General features: G+C 42.0%; 1 protein-coding gene across 5 annotated transcripts in view; it reads left to right on the forward strand.

Annotated features, from left to right (window-relative positions):
• Window positions 1–20,563, forward strand: part of LOC133409169 (IQ motif and SEC7 domain-containing protein 1-like) — a 129,339-nt gene that overhangs the window by 43,657 nt on the left and 65,119 nt on the right. Inside the window, exon 1 of one of the 5 annotated variants that reach the window (XM_061688839.1) lies at window positions 18,969–19,182. The exons of the other annotated variants lie outside the window; for them this stretch is intronic. Coding sequence (XP_061544823.1) covers window positions 19,064–19,182 — 119 coding nt within the window. The 5' untranslated portion in view covers window positions 18,969–19,063. Of the gene's footprint in view, window positions 1–18,968; window positions 19,183–20,563 lie in introns of those variants that run through there. 5 annotated transcript variants of the gene reach the window in all.

Here is a 20,563-nt window from a genome sequence, read left to right on the forward strand (position 1 = left end):
ATTAACCTTGCTCACCTGTGGAATGTTCCAAACAGTTGTTTTTTTTGAGCATTCCTCAACTTTCCCAGTCTTTTGTTGGCCCTGCCCCAGTTTTTTTGAAACGTGTTGCAGGAATCTAATTCAAAATGAGATAATATTCACACAAAAAATAAAATACTTTCATCAGTTGGAACATTAAATACCTTGTCTGTGTTCAACTGAACATAGGTTGAAAACGATTTGCAAATCATTGTATTCTGTTTTTATTTACATTTTAAACAACATCGCAACTTCATTGGAATTGGAGTTTGTATATACTAAGGTAAATTTGGTTGGCACGGGTAGCTTTACCTAAAATTTGCTGATTCACAGAGCTGGCTAATTTTGAATGGGACAAAATCCAACTTGTTAGGTTTACCTAAATTCTATAACTGAATGTAAATTGTACACGCACCACGCCACACATCACAATCCATATCGAAACAATCGACCCTACTTATTTTTTAGGCGCTTGAGCTCTACCACTACATTTCACGCTTTCTAAATGTTAAACATTGCATCTATCTGATATGTCCCCAATTTTTTTCCCCCTCAAAGGTTTACACATTGAAAAGTCACCAATAGCCAAGATTGACTCATATATCAGATATGGAGAAACAGCCCCGAAAATTGAAAGTTCAGTAAAACCATTGGTTAAATTTTGTGATTTGTAACTAATTTGAAGGGGATGCTTCTTTTTTATTCCATTTTAATGCCCCTTATGTGCTTGTTGAACTTGAGTGAACCTGTCTATACTGTCTACATGTACTGCATTTAACTGCCACACACTTTGTGTGAAGTGTAAACTTAAATTTACTAAACTTCACCTAAAACAAAATATGCACATTTGAAGTGCATTTTGCCCCAAACAGTTTGTTTCCTTGATAAAACCCTCTTCTCAAGTTATGTAATCTTGCAGCAGAGGGACATATTATCAAGAGAACAAAGTCCCTGCTGGCAAATGCTTCAGTCATATATATATATTTTTTTTACATTTATGATTGATTTCAGATGGCTGATTCATCACTATAGCCCATGGATATTTTTCTCCAATGCTCTAAATTGCCAGAAGGCTCTGGATCATTTGCTCAATTCATTCATTCATTCATTCCGAACTGCTTATCCTCATTAGGGTTGCGGGCGTGCTGGAGCCTATCACAGCTATCTACAGGTGAGAGGCGGAGAACACCCTGAACTCGTCACCAGCCAATCGCAGGCACATATAAACAAACAGCCATTTGCACTCACATTCACATCTACGGACAATTTATTGCAGGGGTGTCAAACTCATTTTTGTCACGGGCCACATCGTAGTTATGACTTCCCTCGGAGGGCCGCTACAACTGTGAACCCATATAAATGAAAGATTATCTCATATGCTTTAATTACATACAATATACACAACACATTTATGAATAGCCAGTTTTGAAATCAAAAGCCTATAAAAACATGTTTTTCAACTATTACATTTCTTTTCAAAGGGGGATTGGTAACAAAAAAATGCTTGCACATATCTCAATGGTATTACACCAGAACACAATGAGCAATTTTGATATGCTTTTGCGGGCCACATAAAATGATGTGCCGGGCCGGATCTGGCCCCGGGCCACCAGTTTGACACCTGTGATTTAGTGTCTTCAATTAACCTACCATGCATGTTTTTGGGATGTGGGAGGAAACCGGAGTACCCAGGGAAAACCCATGCAAACTCCACACAGGCGAGGCCATATTTGAACCCGGGTCCTCAGAACTGTGAAGCAGATGTGCTAACCAGTCGGCCACCATTTGCACAATTGTCCAAAAAAAAAAAAATGTATCGGAATTGCCACATTACCGGTAACCTTTCATTGCTCAGTGACTCTCCATACTGTGTTTTTATGTCTCAAAAGTATTTTCTGTCAAATAGGTTTCTGTTGTCGTACTAGAGCGGCCATATTTTGAATGTTTTCATGTGTTCTACGATATTGTATGCCGGACAACGCAAAAGAAAAACTCTCAGTCTGTAGACAGTTTCTCACACAATTTAAAGTATGAGGTTAATCTTTGAAAACTCCTGGGAAATTGGGAATCTTAAATGGAGCATTTGTTTCCTGACTATCTTTTTCAGTGTGGTGTACGGTAATTAAAGCCTTTCATTGCCTCATGTGCTCTACTGAAATACTTCAGACTTTTTAAAATGGAAAGCTTTAAAACAGATGTAAATAAGAGACTGGTTGAACAGTGATGGAGTGTGCTAGAGATTCCAGTCCTAATGTGCACTAAACTGTAAAGTGCCTGAAAATTGATAAACAGTTGAAGAAAACATATCTGCCTTCTTCCTTGGATCGGCATTTTATCCATCTATACATCCATTTTCCGAACCGCTTATCCTCACTAGGGTCATGGGTGTGCTGGAGCCTATCCCAGCTACCTTTGGTACACCTTGAACTGCTCACCAGCCAATCGCAAGGCACATACAGTATAAACAACCATTTGCACTCACATACACACCTACAGGCAATTTAGAGTCTTCAATTAACCTACTATGCATGCCTTTGGAATGTGGGAGGAAACTGGAGTACCCAGAGAAAACCCATGCAGGCACGGGGAGAACATGCAACCTTCACACAGGCGAGGGCGGATTTTAACCCAGGTCCTCAGAACTGTGAGGCAGATGTGCTAACCAGATGTGCTAACCAGTTGTCCAACGTACCGGCTGTGTAGATTTCTTTCTTTGTCTTTTTAAATTGGGAAACAGAGAAATAGAGTCCACCGTGTCACCCATTTTAACAACTATAAATTAAAAAAAAGTATGCGATCCACAATCATTAGTGGTTTCTTCCTTGGGTTCATGAAGTTTCTGGAAAAGGAATTTTTGCATTATGCTGGTAACAAACAAAATCTTAATCTTATCTTTACTGAAAATATCATGATATTCCTCCTGCGTTGACAATGTGATAATAACCTTTAATACGTGGGCAATTTTGGGACTAATGTGCTGTAGAAATGCTATAAATTGCTTTTAAGGATCACGGAGGCACCCTTAGCAAGACACCAGAACCCCCAAGATTTCTTCAGGGAACTACTGCCGATTCTTATTTTTCTATACAGTAAGGAAACCTCGAAGAAATGTGTCACAATTCTATCTTACACAGGCAGCGTGAAAGGGGCTTACACTGTATGCAGGATCGTGCAGACATTTGTGCAGACATTGTTTATGAGTTCAAAACAGGCCCCTGCTGTTTCTTAAACTCTGACAGATTTGGTAGTAAAGTGAAAGAATGTAGTAGAACCTAATGCTGCAACTTTGGCGTGTTGTTCAGTGTTGATGCAATCTCTAGGGGCCGCCTATCACATTCATTGCTAGCAGTGCAAATGGGAAACTGAAATCGTAGAACATTTCCCACAAGGTTGACTTAAATCTTTACCTCTGTTCTTTTCTTGTGTGCCTTCACGCTGTATCGCTTACCTGTTCTTTTTTTCTTGTCTACCCTTTTTCCTCTCCTTTATTCTTGTAGTTGCTTTTGATGTGCAGTAGTGCTGCATGAGCACTGCAAGTAGCTTCACAGTTCCGGCTCGTTTTCTGCGCTGAGTGCGCTGATTTGAGTGCACTGAAGTTTGCCAGTGTCACTGTTGAGACACTGATGCTGCAGATGTTCAACCGAGCTATAAGTTTGGATGCTTGTGGCGCCAAAAGCTTGAAGATCTATCATTTATGCATTAATCTGGACAGCTAAAACAAAAGTGGTACACGAAGTCCAGATTGATCCCGTTCTCTGCCACAAGCATGAAGCAATCAGCACGCTTGACCCAATCTGCCCCAACCGTACCACATATTGTAAATAATAACCAGCTTTTATGCATTTTCTTTTATTTTTACAAATTCGCATTTACTTATTTGCATGTGACTCCTGCATCCCTGCACCTTTCTCAGAATAAAAATGCATGTGCCCTGCTGTAGCCAGTGCAGGGGTAACATTATTAGCTGAGGTTATTGTGTTGCCCCAGCACCGGTAGAGCTGAAAGCACTGCAAAATTAACGTCAAAGACAATTACCTGATAATTCAGTCCGGGCATAGTGCCAATGTGGCGTAGTGATTGGCTACAGAGTATTTGAAGGATTATTTCCATACCAGTACTCTGATAAATAGATGAAATGCACTTTTTTATATATATAGCTCAGTCCCCTAACTTAGTATTGAAATGCTTTTTGTCCTTTAGACATAAAACCATGAAAACTGTCATCAGCCGAAATAAAAATCGTCCTTTAAACATGCACAAACCTTTCTCTCTTCCCCCCCATCCAAAAAGAATCAGACTGTATTTATTTTAACAAACACTGTACAGATTTGAGTTTTGTTGCTCTTAAGTATGTTCACTAATTGGCTTGAGTTCTTGAGCTTCCATGGTGGATTAATACACAAGAAATGTAGGGGAAGCACACAAAACATATTGAGATTAAGTGTTATAATTTTTCAATTCAATTCGATCTTCTCATCATCTGTTTATATATGATATAAATTGCTCCTTGTTGACTGTTCTCAACCATCTAAAGAAGAAGCATATTTACACAGATCTGGCTGTGGAGTTTCAGTTTTGGCTGTGGACACAGTAATTGTTGAGCGCATTGCTTGCATATTCATTTTATCAGTCGTCAAAATCAAGTTCCATGCATCACAACTTACTCAAAGTTGTGTAAATTGCTACAGTGCTCTCACTCTTTTTTTCTCTTGGTTCCTCCACAGCTCATTTTTCCTTTTCGCTGTCATCTCAATTAAAGATATCTGTGAAATTATTAACTACAGTTATGGGATTGATGGAGATAAAGATGATGTTAGGCGCGGTCATGGTGGGCGTGAATCCCTCTGTGAGTGTTTATGGCCACCTCTTAATGTCCCTGCGGTAACACCAAAAGGTCATGAAGCTGCGAATATCGAGCTGCCCTGTTTATTTGCGTTCCGGGGCTCTGATTTGGAAATGGACTATTAGTTTGAATCTGAACAAAGAGCAACATTTTCGTCTGATAATTCACATGCTTCATGGTGTTCATTATGGTGATTGACTGCATCAGAAACGTTGATTATGTTCAGGCCGTCTAATAAGAGTATTGATTGCATGGAGCACACCTCCAAGTATTCCCTCTGCATCTGATTTCAGGAGGCAAAAAATCAATATATAAAAATATATATATATATATATATATAAAGGGTGTCAATTATTTGCAGATTTTCCCTATTCACAGCTGGCCCCGGCCCCTGTCCCCCACGGGTTGCGGAGGTCCACTGTACCCGTTTTATTATTTCTGTTTCACTATTTACAGTGATTAACTTCTTGCACACTTATACACGAATGCTAAGAATGTTTGGGGGGGAGTAATTCTAAACATGAACAAGTCAGAGGTCGACTGTATTGTGTTCACCTGGAGAGGTTCTACTGTATTGCACTTGTTCAGGGCCATGGGCTGAGGGGTTGCTCCTTCTATTTTACTTTTTTATTGTTATTTATTGTTTTGACATACTGTCAAGTGGAACAGTGAAAGAAAAGAGCTTTGTTTGAGTTCAGTCTTGATTCTTCCTTTTTATTTAGTGCTCTTGGTAATGTTTTGACTCCTCCACATAGAAACCTGCAAACGGTTTAACAGGCCAGTAAAAGAGTGTTGGAGTGTCGTTAAAAGCCTTCAGTTTTCTTTGCAGCTCCTGTTTCATCATTCTCTTCAAGTTAATTACAGGCCCTGCTGGAACACACTGTTTTGATTGCAGAATAGAATCAGTCATGTGGCTCATGAGAAGTTGCTTTGGCTCAGTAAAACAGAAGACTTTAACACTCTCTGTGTCCTTCCCTTTTCTGAGTTCTGCTGCTGAGCCTTTGGCCAAGAAACAAAGGCAGGGATGTGTATATTTCCTGTCTCCTCTTCCTGTGCCTCCATTGTTTAGCATTTAAAAAGCTGCGGCACACATTAACGGTTTTTGAAGACTCATGATGTCACAATGTGGTGATGCTTGGGCAGCAATTACTCCAATTCCTGTCTTCATTTGTATTTTATAGCTAAATTGATAGAGTCCTGCTTGTCAGGCACACTTGTGTTAATATTGTGAGTCACCTACAAGCAGTTATCAAAGTCTCAGAAAGCGTTTGATTTATATAAAACTGTCATCGTATCTGATGCTTTTTTTTTTTTTTTTTTTCCATCCTGGCATAAATGGCCATTAATTCAAATTTTAAACCAACAACATAATATTCAGGATATCATTTTGCATTGGCGATAATCCTCTGACAAGTTGAGGGACATCCATGGCAACAGGAGTTCAAATAAAAAATAATAGCATAAAAATAATAAATACTAAAGAAACACAGAGCTGTCAAAAGTTACGTCACGTCCGGAAATCACTGAGTGTTCCAGATATTGGGGGAAAAAAGAAATCCAGCGTTTGACACTAACGTTCAAGTTGAACAGCTGCTTGGTCCACGCTATTTTATTACACCCCTCTGCTGCCAAGGGGTGAATGTTCTCTTTGCGTCCGGTGTCAGCGCATTGTAAGTCACTGATCATTGTTGCCATTACAGCAAATGAGCTAGACTTCTTACCATGCTTCTTGCAGGTGTCACGAAGGGAGGACCGAGGAGTGGATAGGCGACGACAATTTCAAAGCTATGCTAATTGCTAAGCTATCGTGTCATGTAGTCGCAAAACATCGAAATAAAATGATTTGGTGATACAGTACAGTTGTCACATACAGTAGGTCTGGCTGGAACCGCGTTATAGCATAGAGTGACCAAGTTTGAACAACAAATAACAGGCCAATTAATAGGTTTAGAAATATGAATATAATATAGTACACGTCCACATAGGATGCCGTGCCTGAACCTAAAATTAATTAGTACGTCACTGCACACGTCACTTAGAATGTGAGCAGGTTAAAAGCATATTATTATTATTATTCATAAATATTTGTAATATAAGATAAAAATAACCTTTATTAGTCCCACAATTGGGAAATTTGCTTCATTTCAGCAGCAATTGTGGATGTAGGAAATATAAATATGTTACATAAATGGCATGCAAGAGAAGACGTACTAGAAGTACATTGCACAAAATAGAAACCAAAACTATTAACCATACATAAACTATCCAATTCAATCTATCAGCAATGTTATTTGTTTGTTTGCAAAATAGAGTGCTGTGTTTTAATTTTGACATTTGAGATCTGATTCATCTGCTTTAAGAGACTTTTTTTGTTACCAGGGCAAAATACGAATTAATCCGTAGACAGATATTTTTGATGGAACGTCGAAATCTCATATACTGGTGCTATGATTCAGGCTGCAAATGCAGCCTCTATTACAAGGTTGATGTAATAAAAACATTAAAATTACAAGTATTGAAGCCACATTTTATTAACGATTGTGATTATGACTGTCGAAAGGTAATGTTCTTGACAGAATTTTGAAAATATGGAAATTCTGACAAATTTGGGCATTGTTCTAGAAGTGAATATATATATAAATATATCAGGAGCTTATCGTTAATTTTCCCTATGGTAATAAAATATCTCACTAGTCATACTTCTTTTTTTATATTATTAGCAGCAAAAATTAGATGACATCATATTTTCTAGTTTTTCATCACGTAATGTGGTTGACAGACTTAAACTTGTATTCATTGTACTAGCGAGAGGAAATGTGAAGACGAGGACAAGACACAAGACATGACATTTAATTATAGCAGATGAAGTCATGTTGCTCTCTGTGCTCTGCTCTTGACATGCTGTGGCTTGAATGTTGTGTACACATTCAGAACATGATGTATGATGTGGTCCAGAATATAGACGTTCATATTCCCAAGCTTCTGTTTGTGCTCATTAAAGTGCTCTTCCTCGCCAAGGTTGAAGTTTACGTTAGTTTCTGCCGCGGTTGGACAAGTGCACTAGACCTTTAGTAAATTCTTCCCTCTTGCAGTATTGTACTGTAAACCCATCATATATCTGGCAGCAGAGCAAAGGTGTTACATTTCCACACAAAATCATGTGTGACATCTTTGAGCCTTCGGGTGTTACAAACTCTGACCATCCATCACCCTTTCTTTCTCGACCTGCGTTTTGCGTTCACTCTGTTACCCATTGACACTTTCCCGAGTAAATTCGATATTGTGAGAGATTAGTGATACTGCGTGACTGTCACATATCTTATCCTTTCATCAGCTCCCTGCCCCAGTAATGTCAGGCAAACAGGCCTTGGAGCGCTTCAAATCTATCTCCCTGTCTGATAGGGTGCATTTGCAATTTCATACCTCCGCATCAGGCCTCAGATCAAGCTGGAGGTGGAGTGATGGGGGGGCTGCTTTTCCGAGAGCTGAGTGCTGATGGAGCAAGGACTTGTGCACATTTCTCCAGTAAGAAAAAACAGACTGGAGAGTATGATGGTTTGTTCTCAGCTGCTTTATACCACTCAAGTGGAGGATTTCGGCCGTGTGTGCCGGCGAGATATTAACAAGGCACAGCCGTAGGTCTGATCCACTGTGTGTGTGTGTGTGTGTGTGTGTGTTGTGTGCGTGCGTGTGTGTGTGTGTGTGTGTGTGTGAACTGTGCAAATCTACAATGATTATGAGACAACTGGGATTAGATGGAGATAATGAAATGGGAACTGATGTAGGAGATTGATGTGAGCATTTGTTTCATTTTTGAAACGTGAGATTGAAAAAATGTTCACAATCAAATCACCGTCTCATTCACCTTTGACCCAAAATTTACTTATGTAGAGATGCGAAGGTGTTTACTGTTTAGCGCAAAGTTTATCTGCCTTTCTATCTGCTGTTCTAGGCTACTGCTTCACTTGAAAACCCTAATTTCCGTAATCCCCACCCCACCCCCGCCAGAGTGGCAGTTACGAGAAGAAAGTAAAAAAGTGTAAATCCAATTTAGATTATTCCTTAAAGACTGTGCTTGCAAGAGGGAAGCAGTGGTGTGACCGTGTCTGTAATCACTGTTAATCTGTTAAAAATTGCACCCATTCGTGATGGCAAATGAACATGCACTTGTGACCTTTGACCTTTTACTGCATGATGTTGTTTTAAAAAAAAAAATCTGTTGAAAATTGTGATTGGCAGAACACATGTATTGTATCTCAACATCATTGTCAGATTGGGTTTTTATTCCGATCCCTGGGAGTTTCCAATCCTTTGAGAAATGAGACTAGTGGAAATATGATAATAATCCGAGATTGGCTGGGGATGACAATAACACAAGCACACACTGTGAGTGTGAGTGTATATAAGAGTGAGTGTGTCAATTGTGTGTTGGCATCTCGTCATCGAAGTCTTCCATCCATCCATACATTGTCTTCCACTTATCCATGGTCGGGTTGCGGTGGCAGCATTTTAAGCAGGGAAGCCCAGACTTCTTTCTCCCTATCCCGAGGCATTCCCAGGCCAGCCGGGAAACATAGTCTCTCCAGCGTGTCCTGGATTCGCACATCTGCCTCACAGTTTCGAGGACCGGGGTTAAAATCCCGGTCCCGCCTGTGTGGAGTTTGCATGTTCTCCCCGTGTCTGCGTGGGTTTTTTCCGGGTACTCCGGTTTCCTCCCACATCCCAAAAACATGCGTGGTAGGTTGATTGAAGACTCTAAATTGGCTGTAGGTGTAAATGTGAGTGTGAATGGTTGTTTAATTGTGCCCTGTGATTGGCTGGCGACCATTTCAGGGCCTACCCAGCCTCTCGCCCGAAGATAGCTGGGATAGGCTCCAGCACGCCCGCGACCCATGTGAACGAAAGCGGTACAGAAAATGGATAGATGGATGGACTTCCCGACGGACCCCCCTCTCCAGAACCTCTGAATAGACCTTACCAGGGAGGTTGAGGAGTGTGATCCCACTGTAGTTGGTACAAAGCCTCCAGTCCCCCTTCTTGAAAAGGGGGGCCACCACCCTGGTCTGCCAATCCAGAGGCACTAGTCTCCGATGTCCATGCAATGTTGCAAAGGCATGTCAGTCAGGACAGCCTCACAACAGCCAGAGCCTCTAGGAACTGTGGGCGGATATCATCCACCCCTGGGGCCCTGCCATCGAGGAGCTTTTTTGTCACCTCAACCCCAGATGTAGGAAAGGCCGCCTCAGAGTCCTCAGATACTACTTCCTCATTGGTGGAACTGAAGTCTTCGAACTATTCGGCCCACCCACTCACAACATCCCGAGATGAGGTCACTCACCACCCCGTTCCCACTATGCACATTGTTGATGGTGCATTGCAGATGGTGGACCAGAATTTCCTCTAAGCCATCTGAAAGTCTTTCTCAGTGCCCTCACTGAACTCCTCCCACGCCCGGGTTTTTTGCCTCCGCGACCACCAAAGCTGCAATCCGCTTGGCCTGCCGATACCCGTCAGCTACCTCCTGAGTCCCACAGGCCAAAAAGGCTCGACAGGGCTATTTCTTCAGCTTGACGGCATCCCTCACCGTTGGTGTCCACCAACGTGTTCAGGGATTGCTCCCACAAAAGGCACTGACCACTTTATGGCTCCGGTCCGGCCGCCTCACCAATGGAGGCGCAGAACATGGTCCATTGGGGCTCAATGTCCCCCGCCTCGCCTGAGACATGCTTGAAGGTCTCCCAGAGGTGGGCGTTGAAGTTTCTTCTGACATAGGACTCTGCCAGATGTTCCTAACAGACCCACATAATATGTTTAAATCTGCCAGGAACGCCATCGGAGCCACCACCCACCAGGTGGTGATCAGTTGACAGCTCCGCGCCTCTCTTCATCCAAGTTACCAAGACAAAGTAGATCATCAAACTGCAGCCCCGGGTGTCCAGTTTCCAAGTGCACATATGGACACCCTTGTGTTTCAACATGGTGTTCGTTATGGATGGTCCGTGACGAGTACAAAAGTCCTATAACACATCACCACTCGAGTTCAGGCCTGAGGGGGCCAAGATATGGCTTTCTCTTTGTGGCAGTTAGTAGCTATGAGATGTTTTGAATTACGATGATGGGATGTTTTGAATTACTTGTTTGACTCTTCTCTCTCATGTTCTACGGCTCAAGGCCAAATCGATCACAGCAGGAACCTTCACGCGGTGACCTCTTTCTGTCAAAGATCAGCATTGCAGCATGATGTTTTTACAAAGAATAACTGTATGAAAATAGCTAAATCTCTCGTATTTCATCTCAATGGTTTCCTAGCTGTTGTTACCACCACACATGGGTGTTTCTAGTCCATTTTCGAAGACAAAAATACAGCCCATTCCCATTTCCTCAAAAGTTGTCTGCGCCACCAATAGTGCCTGACTTAAAACCAGGATATGTAGCACATTTGTAAACTTCAACCACTCAGTACCAAAGCACTATTATCATTACTAGTCAGTCACTGTTTATGTTGTTAGGTAGGAGTTAACTGACATTTTTTTTCTCTCCCTATAAGAAATGATTCAGGTGGTCAGACAGTACCACCGTCCTCTGTTTGAATTTTATTGAAAGAAATTACCGTAGTTTTTGTGTCCTGTACATGTGACAATATTTAAGCCAGGGTGCTACTGAATTGCTTTCTGTTTCTAGCCCTTTTTGGTGGTGCTGAAGCACCCGTAAAATGAATCCCAGCATGGCAAAACCACTGATCCTAGAATCGCCCCTGTCAACACACATTAGTTAAATGTAGTTGCACAAGAGCATTATGGACAAATGCATCAGGACACTTGGTCTTCATATACAGTAGCTACTATACAGTATATCCACTAGAAGTGAAAATGACAATCCTCGTCGTCATCATAATGCATACCAATGCTTTACAATTGCACACATCATTTATTCACTCCACAGTCATAAACTGTTGGTAAGCTACTTGTGTAGCCACAGCTGCCTTGGGGCAATCTGATGGCGTGGCTTCTTCTACGGTCCTTCCGACCACCAACAAACATCCAACCACATTTGTTCATAGGCAATGTGGGTTAAGTGTCTTGCCCAGGGACAAAGACAATATGTGCTGGGGTGGGGATATGAACCGGCGACCCTCTGGTTGTAGGCCGTACCACTTACCCTCTGCCCCACGACGAGTTGACCTCAGAGTTTGTAGTTCTTCTGAAGTTGCGCACGCACACACTGAATTAAACATTTAGGTAAGATGAAGATTTAATACTCGGGGAACTTAAATGGTCTAACCCAATCTTTGATTTATTGATACCTTGATCAAAAAATGTAACTCAGTAATTTAGCCCATATTAATGTAAAGGATTTAATGTACCTTCTGGCTACGGCGATAATGTCTCTTTACTGTCTGCTAAACTATAACTAATGGACATGTTCTTCAAGCAATGACACTGAGCGTATCAGCAGCGGCTTACTCTGCAGAGGGCATGCACTGCCACCTTGTGGTATGTGGCATGTCGCAACCTTTATTGAGCCAAGGCACACATTTTACATAAAATAAATCTCACAGTACACTACCAAACACAAATATCATAAAAACCATTGGTATGCTGAAATGATGATGATCTTGTCTCAACGTACTCACAAAAGTACGTAGTGTGAAATTTGGGCCTGTTTAATGAAACACAACGCTGATAAACTGCTCGAAACCTTGACTTATTCTGTTTTAGGAATGGCTACACAAGTGGATACACCTTTATTGTACCATCTTATGGAAGAGCATTTAATTGTTTTGCCTGCCACTACTTGTATCTGGCATAGATAGATGAGCAAAAATAAATAGGCAATTTATCAATAATAATTTTTGGAGAAATTAAGTGAAATTTGAAAAAAAAAATTTAACCTTGATAATATCTCCAAACAATTTGAATGGCACCCTGTTTGGGGAATCACTGCTCTATAGAGAGGCCTCAAGTCTCTTGATCTTGAGCCAGGCCCCCCTGCAAAGCAGCCCGGGAGAAGATAAGGTGTGTGAGTTCATATACACTGAGCAGAGGTATGAAGGTCACACTACACCATGTCTTGTCTCGACTTGATAAGAAAGATTCTGGGAAGGGGGCTAACCCTAAACAAGGGAGGTGGGGGAGTTCTGTTTTTGTGGTGTCAAATTATATCGAGCTTGCTTTTTGGTGGCCAATCAGATGTGTTAAAGCAATTCAAGTGAGATTGGCAGCGACCTTAGCTATACCGCTGTACTTCCTGTTCAGGGTCTCTGCAAAGGATGGAGCCTATTTTTGGTGACTTTGGGCAACAGGTGGACTAAATTCTGGACTGCTCCGCAGTAAATCGCAAGGCGATGAAGAATAAAATAAACAATATGGAATAAGGAGGAAGTTAATTCCACACCAGTTGCTCAAAAGCGAGTTATGTGAACAACTTAACTCCTAAGATCTTTTTTTTCATGAGAAATTTTATTGGCATTCACGAATTTGCTCTCGTCATCCCAGTACTGAATTCTGTAAGAACACACTGGAGCAACAGGTAGCTTTTACTAGCATCTAGAAAGTGGAGGTTTTTTTCAGTTAGGCTGGTTATTTTCAAATTTTGTCTTTGTTCCTTCTAAATGTCTTCTATTTTTTATCAATTAAAAACATTACACATCACTGAACCAGGAAACAATGTTCGTAGCCACAATGGCTACTTTATTAGCCAGCAAACAACTTGAGAGTGATGAAACTGCACCTTCCTTTTGGTTGCTGCCAACTAGTGCAAACTATTCCTCTGCCTTTGGTCAAGATGTAGCACATAGCCTTGTTAATATGAACACTAAATTTCATCCATCCATCCATTTTGTCACAGCTGATCCTGTTCATGGTCATTGGGAACTGTAGTCTATCCCAGCTGACTTTGGCCTAAAGGTCAACTATATTGTGGACTGGTCGCCAGTCAATCACAGGGTACATATCAAGACAGACAACTATTCACAGTCACATGCACACAGTCACTGAGTGGGAGCTGAACTTGCACTGCCTGTCAGATGAGTACTCAACTACACAACCGGTCACAACATCTTGTATATTTGATGTTACTATACAAGTTCATCTAATGCGTCCATTCACTCTATCCACATCCGAACTTTATATGGTCCCTACTTAGGACACCATTGTAAGATTTGATGTTGCGTTAGTGGACAGTTGTTTTGGTAAATTTGGAGGATTTATACCCTCTAGAATCTCTCTTGCTGCTTCAATGACAAATACGTTGGAAAATTAGCTTGTAATTGATTTGCAATTAGAAGTCTGCACTCATGGTGCTCGTGTAGTTCACGCACATGGTATATACAGTATGTGAGGCTCAATGTATTCATATGCTGCACACACAGATGTGCATCTTGACGGCCCATATTTTATGCGGGTGGCGGGATTAAAGCAAGCATATGGTGGCAGGGGAGAACGATGACGGTGCACGTGAGGCCAACATATGCGATACATGGATGTAAAAAGGCCACATGAGCTGCATGTCCAGGTGTGTAGGACCACAGTTGAGCAGAAAATGTGATGACATGGTGAACTTAGCCCTTGCAAGTGTGTTCTTTATATGTGTGCATGCCTCTGGATGCCTCAAAGCTTGAGCTTTTGTGTTGAAAGGTGTTTCACATTCACTGTAAACCATGAATGTATGGCTCTTTGTCCATTCGAAACAGCATCTTAGCTCACTTGCTCCTCTGTGTGTGCCCTGACTGCTAACTCATCGAGCTCACTGTGCCCCAAGTGAGCCCCTCCCCCAGCAGATTCTATGGCATGCAACGTTTCCCTGGATCTACAGATGATAACCAACAGCTGAACATGCATTTAAGCTGATGCTGACAGCTAGGGATGGGCATTTGGCTAAATTTGCTTTAACTATTAATTATGGGGAAGAAATATCCTGTATATTGTAGTGCAATGGGAGAATCGCTCTCTGACTGTTTCAAGCTGCTTGCTGTTTTGATGCCAGTGTTTTATTGAGCAGAAAACTGCCTTGAGTATTTGCTATCAGATGACTGTAGCTCAAATATCCTCTTCTTGTTTAGACTACATACTTGTTGAGATAGTATCAACAGCACTGTTCTTGGCCACAGTAAACTACTGCACTTTATTTTGCCTCCATTGCTTCCAGACAAATTGATCATCAATTCCACACCATGGTCAGAATTGTGAACAATCAGTTAAATCATTATCATGCCCACCCTACTGGCAACAGTAGCACCATTTGAACTGACCCTCCATGGATGTGGTAGAAGTTGTGAGGGGCTGGAGGGGGGACACCCGGTGATGACATGCAATAACTAACCAAGACTCAGCGAGCCCGTCAAGCAGGGGACCCACCCAGGGGGACGCCACCGACCACCCAGGACCCAGGGAGAGGGAGGTCCTGAGCCCAACTGAAGCGCCCCGACCAGTCCCAAGGGGAGGGGCAAGGGCAATTATAACATTTAAAAGTGAACCTAAATATGATGTAAACTTATAAATCACGAGATTTAAAACTACGGCAATTGATGGCTTTTGTAAAATATATGTATTCATATATCTGTGTTCACTGTGAAGGAATTTTTTTAACTTTTACTATACCTATGTATAATGGGCACGATTGACTTTTCAAGATTTTGTTGGGTAAAAGTGTATTATTTCATTAACCAATTACTTCATAAAATAGATTTAATTGTGATGTAAAATAGTTTAATTCCCTAATATCTTTTGTTACTTACTATAAATCCATTAAGCAATTATTTAATGAGATAAATAAATCGAAAATTACAAATATGACAGGATAATATAATTGCTTGTTGGGCCGGATTAAAAAAACAAAGCAGGCCGTCTATGTCCCCCCGGCCATACTTTTCTGTTCTGTGTCGTCCACAGCGGAGTGTTGCATCTGGTACTTAATAAAGTGTCACATCATACCAATGTTGCATCGTGGAGTCTCCTAATAGGGTTGTGTCTTTTTCGCCTTTCAATCCTGTGAAAGTTCTTTGTCAACCAATCAACAGAAGGGTGCAGTCAAATGAAATATACTTTTTTTTTGTGCATAAATCCTACATAAGATGAAAAAAAAAAGAAACAAGTGAATACAAAAACACTTTTACAGTCCAATAAAAAGCAGATTTGCCAAATAGAGATTAGGAAATTGGAATGCTTTAAAATGATTACTTGCATGACAAGGTGGAATTTCTCCCAGTTTTGAACAAACATAGCAAAGTAAAATTCCATGCTTTTACACACAGCCCATGATCAATGCATTGCCTTTATATTTTCCACTGAAATCAACAAAAGTCACAATTAGATAAAGCAAGATTTTCCTCCCCCTAATCTAACTTGGGTGCATTAATTACACTTGGTTCAGCAACAATATAGACCTTTACTTTTAATTAATCATTAGCTCCAAACATTAAATTCATTATGCAAAAAATAACGACAGTTGGGTCCATTCTTGTAACTCTTTATTTGTCAAAATGTGTTATATTGATCAGAATCAGAATCAGAATCAGAATCATCTTTATTTGCCAAGTATGTCCAAAACACACAAGGAATTTGTCTCCGGTAGTTGGAGCCGCTCTAGTACAACAAACAGTCAATTTACAGAACACTTTGGGGACATAAAGACATTGACAAAAAACAATTGTGCAAAAAGATGCAGAGTCCTCTAGCACTTAGAGCAGTTCGAACGACTAATATTGCAATAGTCCGGTGCAATGACCATTGTGCAAAGGGCGCCGAGACTTCAAGGAGTGAATGCGGTTTAAAGTGACGAGTAGTGCGATCATCTGGGACAATGTCGGTTGTGCAAATGTTACAGATACTCCTCAATCAGTGTGCAAATGGAGCAGATGCTACTCTGGCATGAGTGGCCAGTATATGCAAATAGTGCAGCATGGCGAGACAACTACAGTGAGTGCACAAGTAATACATAATACATAATTGGCCCCACAGAAATGTGACAACGAACTCAAGTCAAAAAATTGCCAGCTTGTTGTAATGGAATTATAGGTTAGGTGTTTAAGAAGTTGATCGCAAGAGGGAAGAAGCTGTTGGAATGTCTACTAGTTCTAGTTTGCGTTGATCGGTAGCGCCTACCTGAGGGAAGGAGCTGGAAGAGCCGGTGACCGGGGTGCAGACGGTCCGAGAGGATTTTGCACGCCCTTGTCTTAGTTCTGGCAGCGTGCAAGTCCTCAATGGTGGGTAGGGGGGTACCGACAATCCTTTCAGCAGTTTTGATTGTCCGTTGCAGTCGGAGTTTGTCCTTTTTTGTAGCAGCACCAAACCAGACTGTGATGGAAGAACACAGGACCGATTCGATGACCGCTGTGTAGAACTGTCTCAGCAGCTCCGATGGCAGGCCGTGCTTTCTCAGAAGCCGCAGGAAGTACATCCTCTGCTGGGCCTTTTTGAGGACGGAGTTGATGTTGTTCGCCCACTTCAGGTCCTGAGAGATTGTAATTCCCAGGAACTTGAAGGTCTCGACGGTTGACACAAGGCAGCTGGACAACGTGAGGGGCAGCTGTGGCGAAGGATGCCTCCTGAAGTCCACGATCATCTCTACCGTCTTGAGCGTGTTCAGCTCCAGGTTGTGTCGCCCGCACCACAGCTCCAGCCGCTCCGCTTCCTGTCGATATGCAGACTCGTCACCGTCCTTGATGAGGCCGATGACAGTGGTGTCATCTGCAAACTTCAGGGTAAAACAATGTGATGTATCACAATATCAAAATTTTGTCCCAAGCCTGCTCTACTATATTTGTACCATATTGACATCAACTGCACTGAGAGGGGGAAATGTGGCATTCATATCAACATAATCTGCCAACAGTTAGTTTACAAATGAACAGAAAGAGTTTTTTGTTTAACAGTGTTCACTAGGGTGTGTGGATGCGTTGTTGGTATCCAACAGTTATGAAATATTATATTCAGATGCTCATGTGCAGCTCATCAGAGCATGTCAGAACTGGAGGGATCTGCACTCTTCCTTGATAATTACAAGGAACACAAGCAGTGTAATTGCACTGCGATGACGTACGTGTACAATTAGCCTCTACACAGGTTCATTAAGGAAACAGCAAAGGTCTGACAGCATGAGTTGGCTTCAACACTGACAGAGCAGAGTGACTACGAGCCCGCCCCTGATTAAATGCATCCTGAGACAGTTTGTGTGTATGTGTAATTTGCCCCACACAAGGTTTTTTCCGTAGAAACGTTTCTGTCTGCCTGCAATCCTGCATAGGATGCTGGTGTCAAAACCAAAAAATATATCACACGATTTTGAAGACTGCTGCCTTAAATATATATATTTTTAAATTATAGTATTGCTGTCCTTTGTACAACATATGATATCCGTGTTATAATACATACATTAATTAAGTCATAATTTACCATGGTTACCGGCTGTCAATTTGTCTTTTTTATTATTTATTTATCAGTTAGCGTTTTTCCTTGTGTATTCATTATTACTCTGCAGAAAGACTTAACTGTATCCATGGAGCATCTTTACATCTGTACTGAATGGTTTGGACAGCCTCGTCTGTTTTGAATGACACTCACACCGAGAAATGCATTGATTTGAGAACTGGCACAGATGGGAGGGAGAGCGGAGTGGGTAGCATGTGAGGAGTCAAGAAATTGGAAAAGAGGCAGATATAAGGACAACAGAGAGAGGAGTCAAAACAAAATGGGATGTGAGGAGAGAGAAGGCATGATAATGAGCCCTACCTCTGACACATCCTCCTGTTTCTATGGAGACCAAGGAGCCAATCCAGTGGCCTTGATGAGGACTGTACTACTGAGAGGACATAAGAGGGTGAAGAGTGGCGTACGCCGATGCCTGTAGAGGCAATACATCTTCTCTTGTAGTTGTCCTGTAGGTTTTGAAGAGGCAGTTTCCCTGGGCACTGTCTCACATCATCCAACATGCTTTGAAGCTGCTCTTTCATCAGGTCATGCCATTCTACAACACACTCCTCCTCTGCCAGCATCACTAGATTCACACACCCGCACCACCAACCCCCCCCCCCCCCCCTCCCCACCCCTCCCTCTGCAGCCTCTTGGATGCTCCTCGTTACATCACACACACTGCTCCCTGGCAGCCTGTGTTTGTGACGGGAGCGAGGGGGAGCGTTAATGTGAGTGAGCCTCGTGTGCGCACGCCGTCCCACTGTTGAGTCCCATTGACCAGCATACAGGCAGGATGGACAAGCCAAGCGTGTGGCGTGCCGTGGTGAGCAGCACGGATCCCCGGCGATTGCGAGACCCGGGATCCCACCCCAGCCGACCAGGCTCCGCCATCGGATACCGGCTGTATGACATGTGAGTAGCGTATTCAGTGGTCTGGACCACCAGACTGTTCCCACCGCCTGGTGTGGCTCTCTTTCACAGAAGCACCAGGCGGGTGGGTGGAGGTGGAAGCCGTCCTCTGTGTGTAGTGTCAATGCTGCGTCACGTATGGCATCCAGACCTTGTTCTGTCCTATCACGTTCCCTCTAAGTGCTTGGTCAACAACAATGCTGTTCCTGGGGAGGGGCAGCGAGCTGTAACATTTGCTTATGTGAGTGAGAAACTAGAAGATTGAAGAATAAACGACACCACACGTGGTCATAATGTTTTGTGTTGGCATGAATGAGAGTCATGCAGTTGATTGTCTTTTGAGTGTCGGGTTGCTGCGGAAAATTAGTCATTTGTGGATTGATGCTGGGTTCCTTTCACCTCTTTTTGTGTGTGGATATAAATGTATACATTTATATATATATATATATATATATATATATGTTTGACTGGAAAATCTCCACATCCAAAAATCTTGTGTCCACTATTGTGTGGTTTTAGGAATTTGGTGAGGTTGATGCTTACCTGTATTGTACCTGTGTATAACCGCCCCTTGCTTGTTATTGTGCAAAAAAGCAAACTGCCATATTAGCCTGATGAAGCACTCTATCTTTATTTGCCTCCATAGAAAGTGCTTTACATGCGTTACATGTCAGTGTCTGTTGACCCTGATTCCTCAACAACCATGTAGCATGTACTGTACGTGACCATTTGCAAATGTTCACACTCATACTTACCGGCTTGTGCATAATGTGGAGCTAGATTGCCCTGTCATGTCGCAATCTAATAGCATAGAAGGGAATCAGTCATCTAAATGAAAATGAGACCTTCACTGAGTCCTTCACAGTTAATGTCGTTTGCTGGTTTAAATCTCCCGTGTTTCCATGCATGCGGTCATCCAAACCATCAAGTTCCCTCAGTGATTAGACTTTAATTGCATGCTTGATTAGAAATACCCTTCCTCTTCTTCTCTCCCCCCCCCCCCCCACCACAAGCGTGACAGAACAACTTGTATTTTCTCCTGCCTTTGGATACGTTTGTTACTAGCATAAATCATGAACTACTTTTTCCCACTGAAAGTTTGTGGAGATTTGTTGCATGTGCAAAGAAAAACACCATGACATATTGGTGCAAATCAATTTGTTAATAACCTGTGCCAAGCATGAAAGCATGGGGCAAGAGCCTCAAACCAGCTCTCACATGATTTTGAAAAGGATGGAAAGAAAAAAAAGAAATCATTTAAAAAAAAGTGTATTTCCACTATAGCTTGAGTGTATTTGTCCACCCCCAAAGCTAACATTGCCAACACGTCTTCATTCGTAAAATTACGTTGTCTTCCAGTCAACCCGGAAGTAGCTTGCTAAAT

Source organism: Phycodurus eques, chromosome 1, assembly GCF_024500275.1.
Source record: "Phycodurus eques isolate BA_2022a chromosome 1, UOR_Pequ_1.1, whole genome shotgun sequence".
In the NCBI taxonomy this organism is placed as follows: Eukaryota; Metazoa; Chordata; class Actinopteri; order Syngnathiformes; family Syngnathidae; genus Phycodurus; species Phycodurus eques.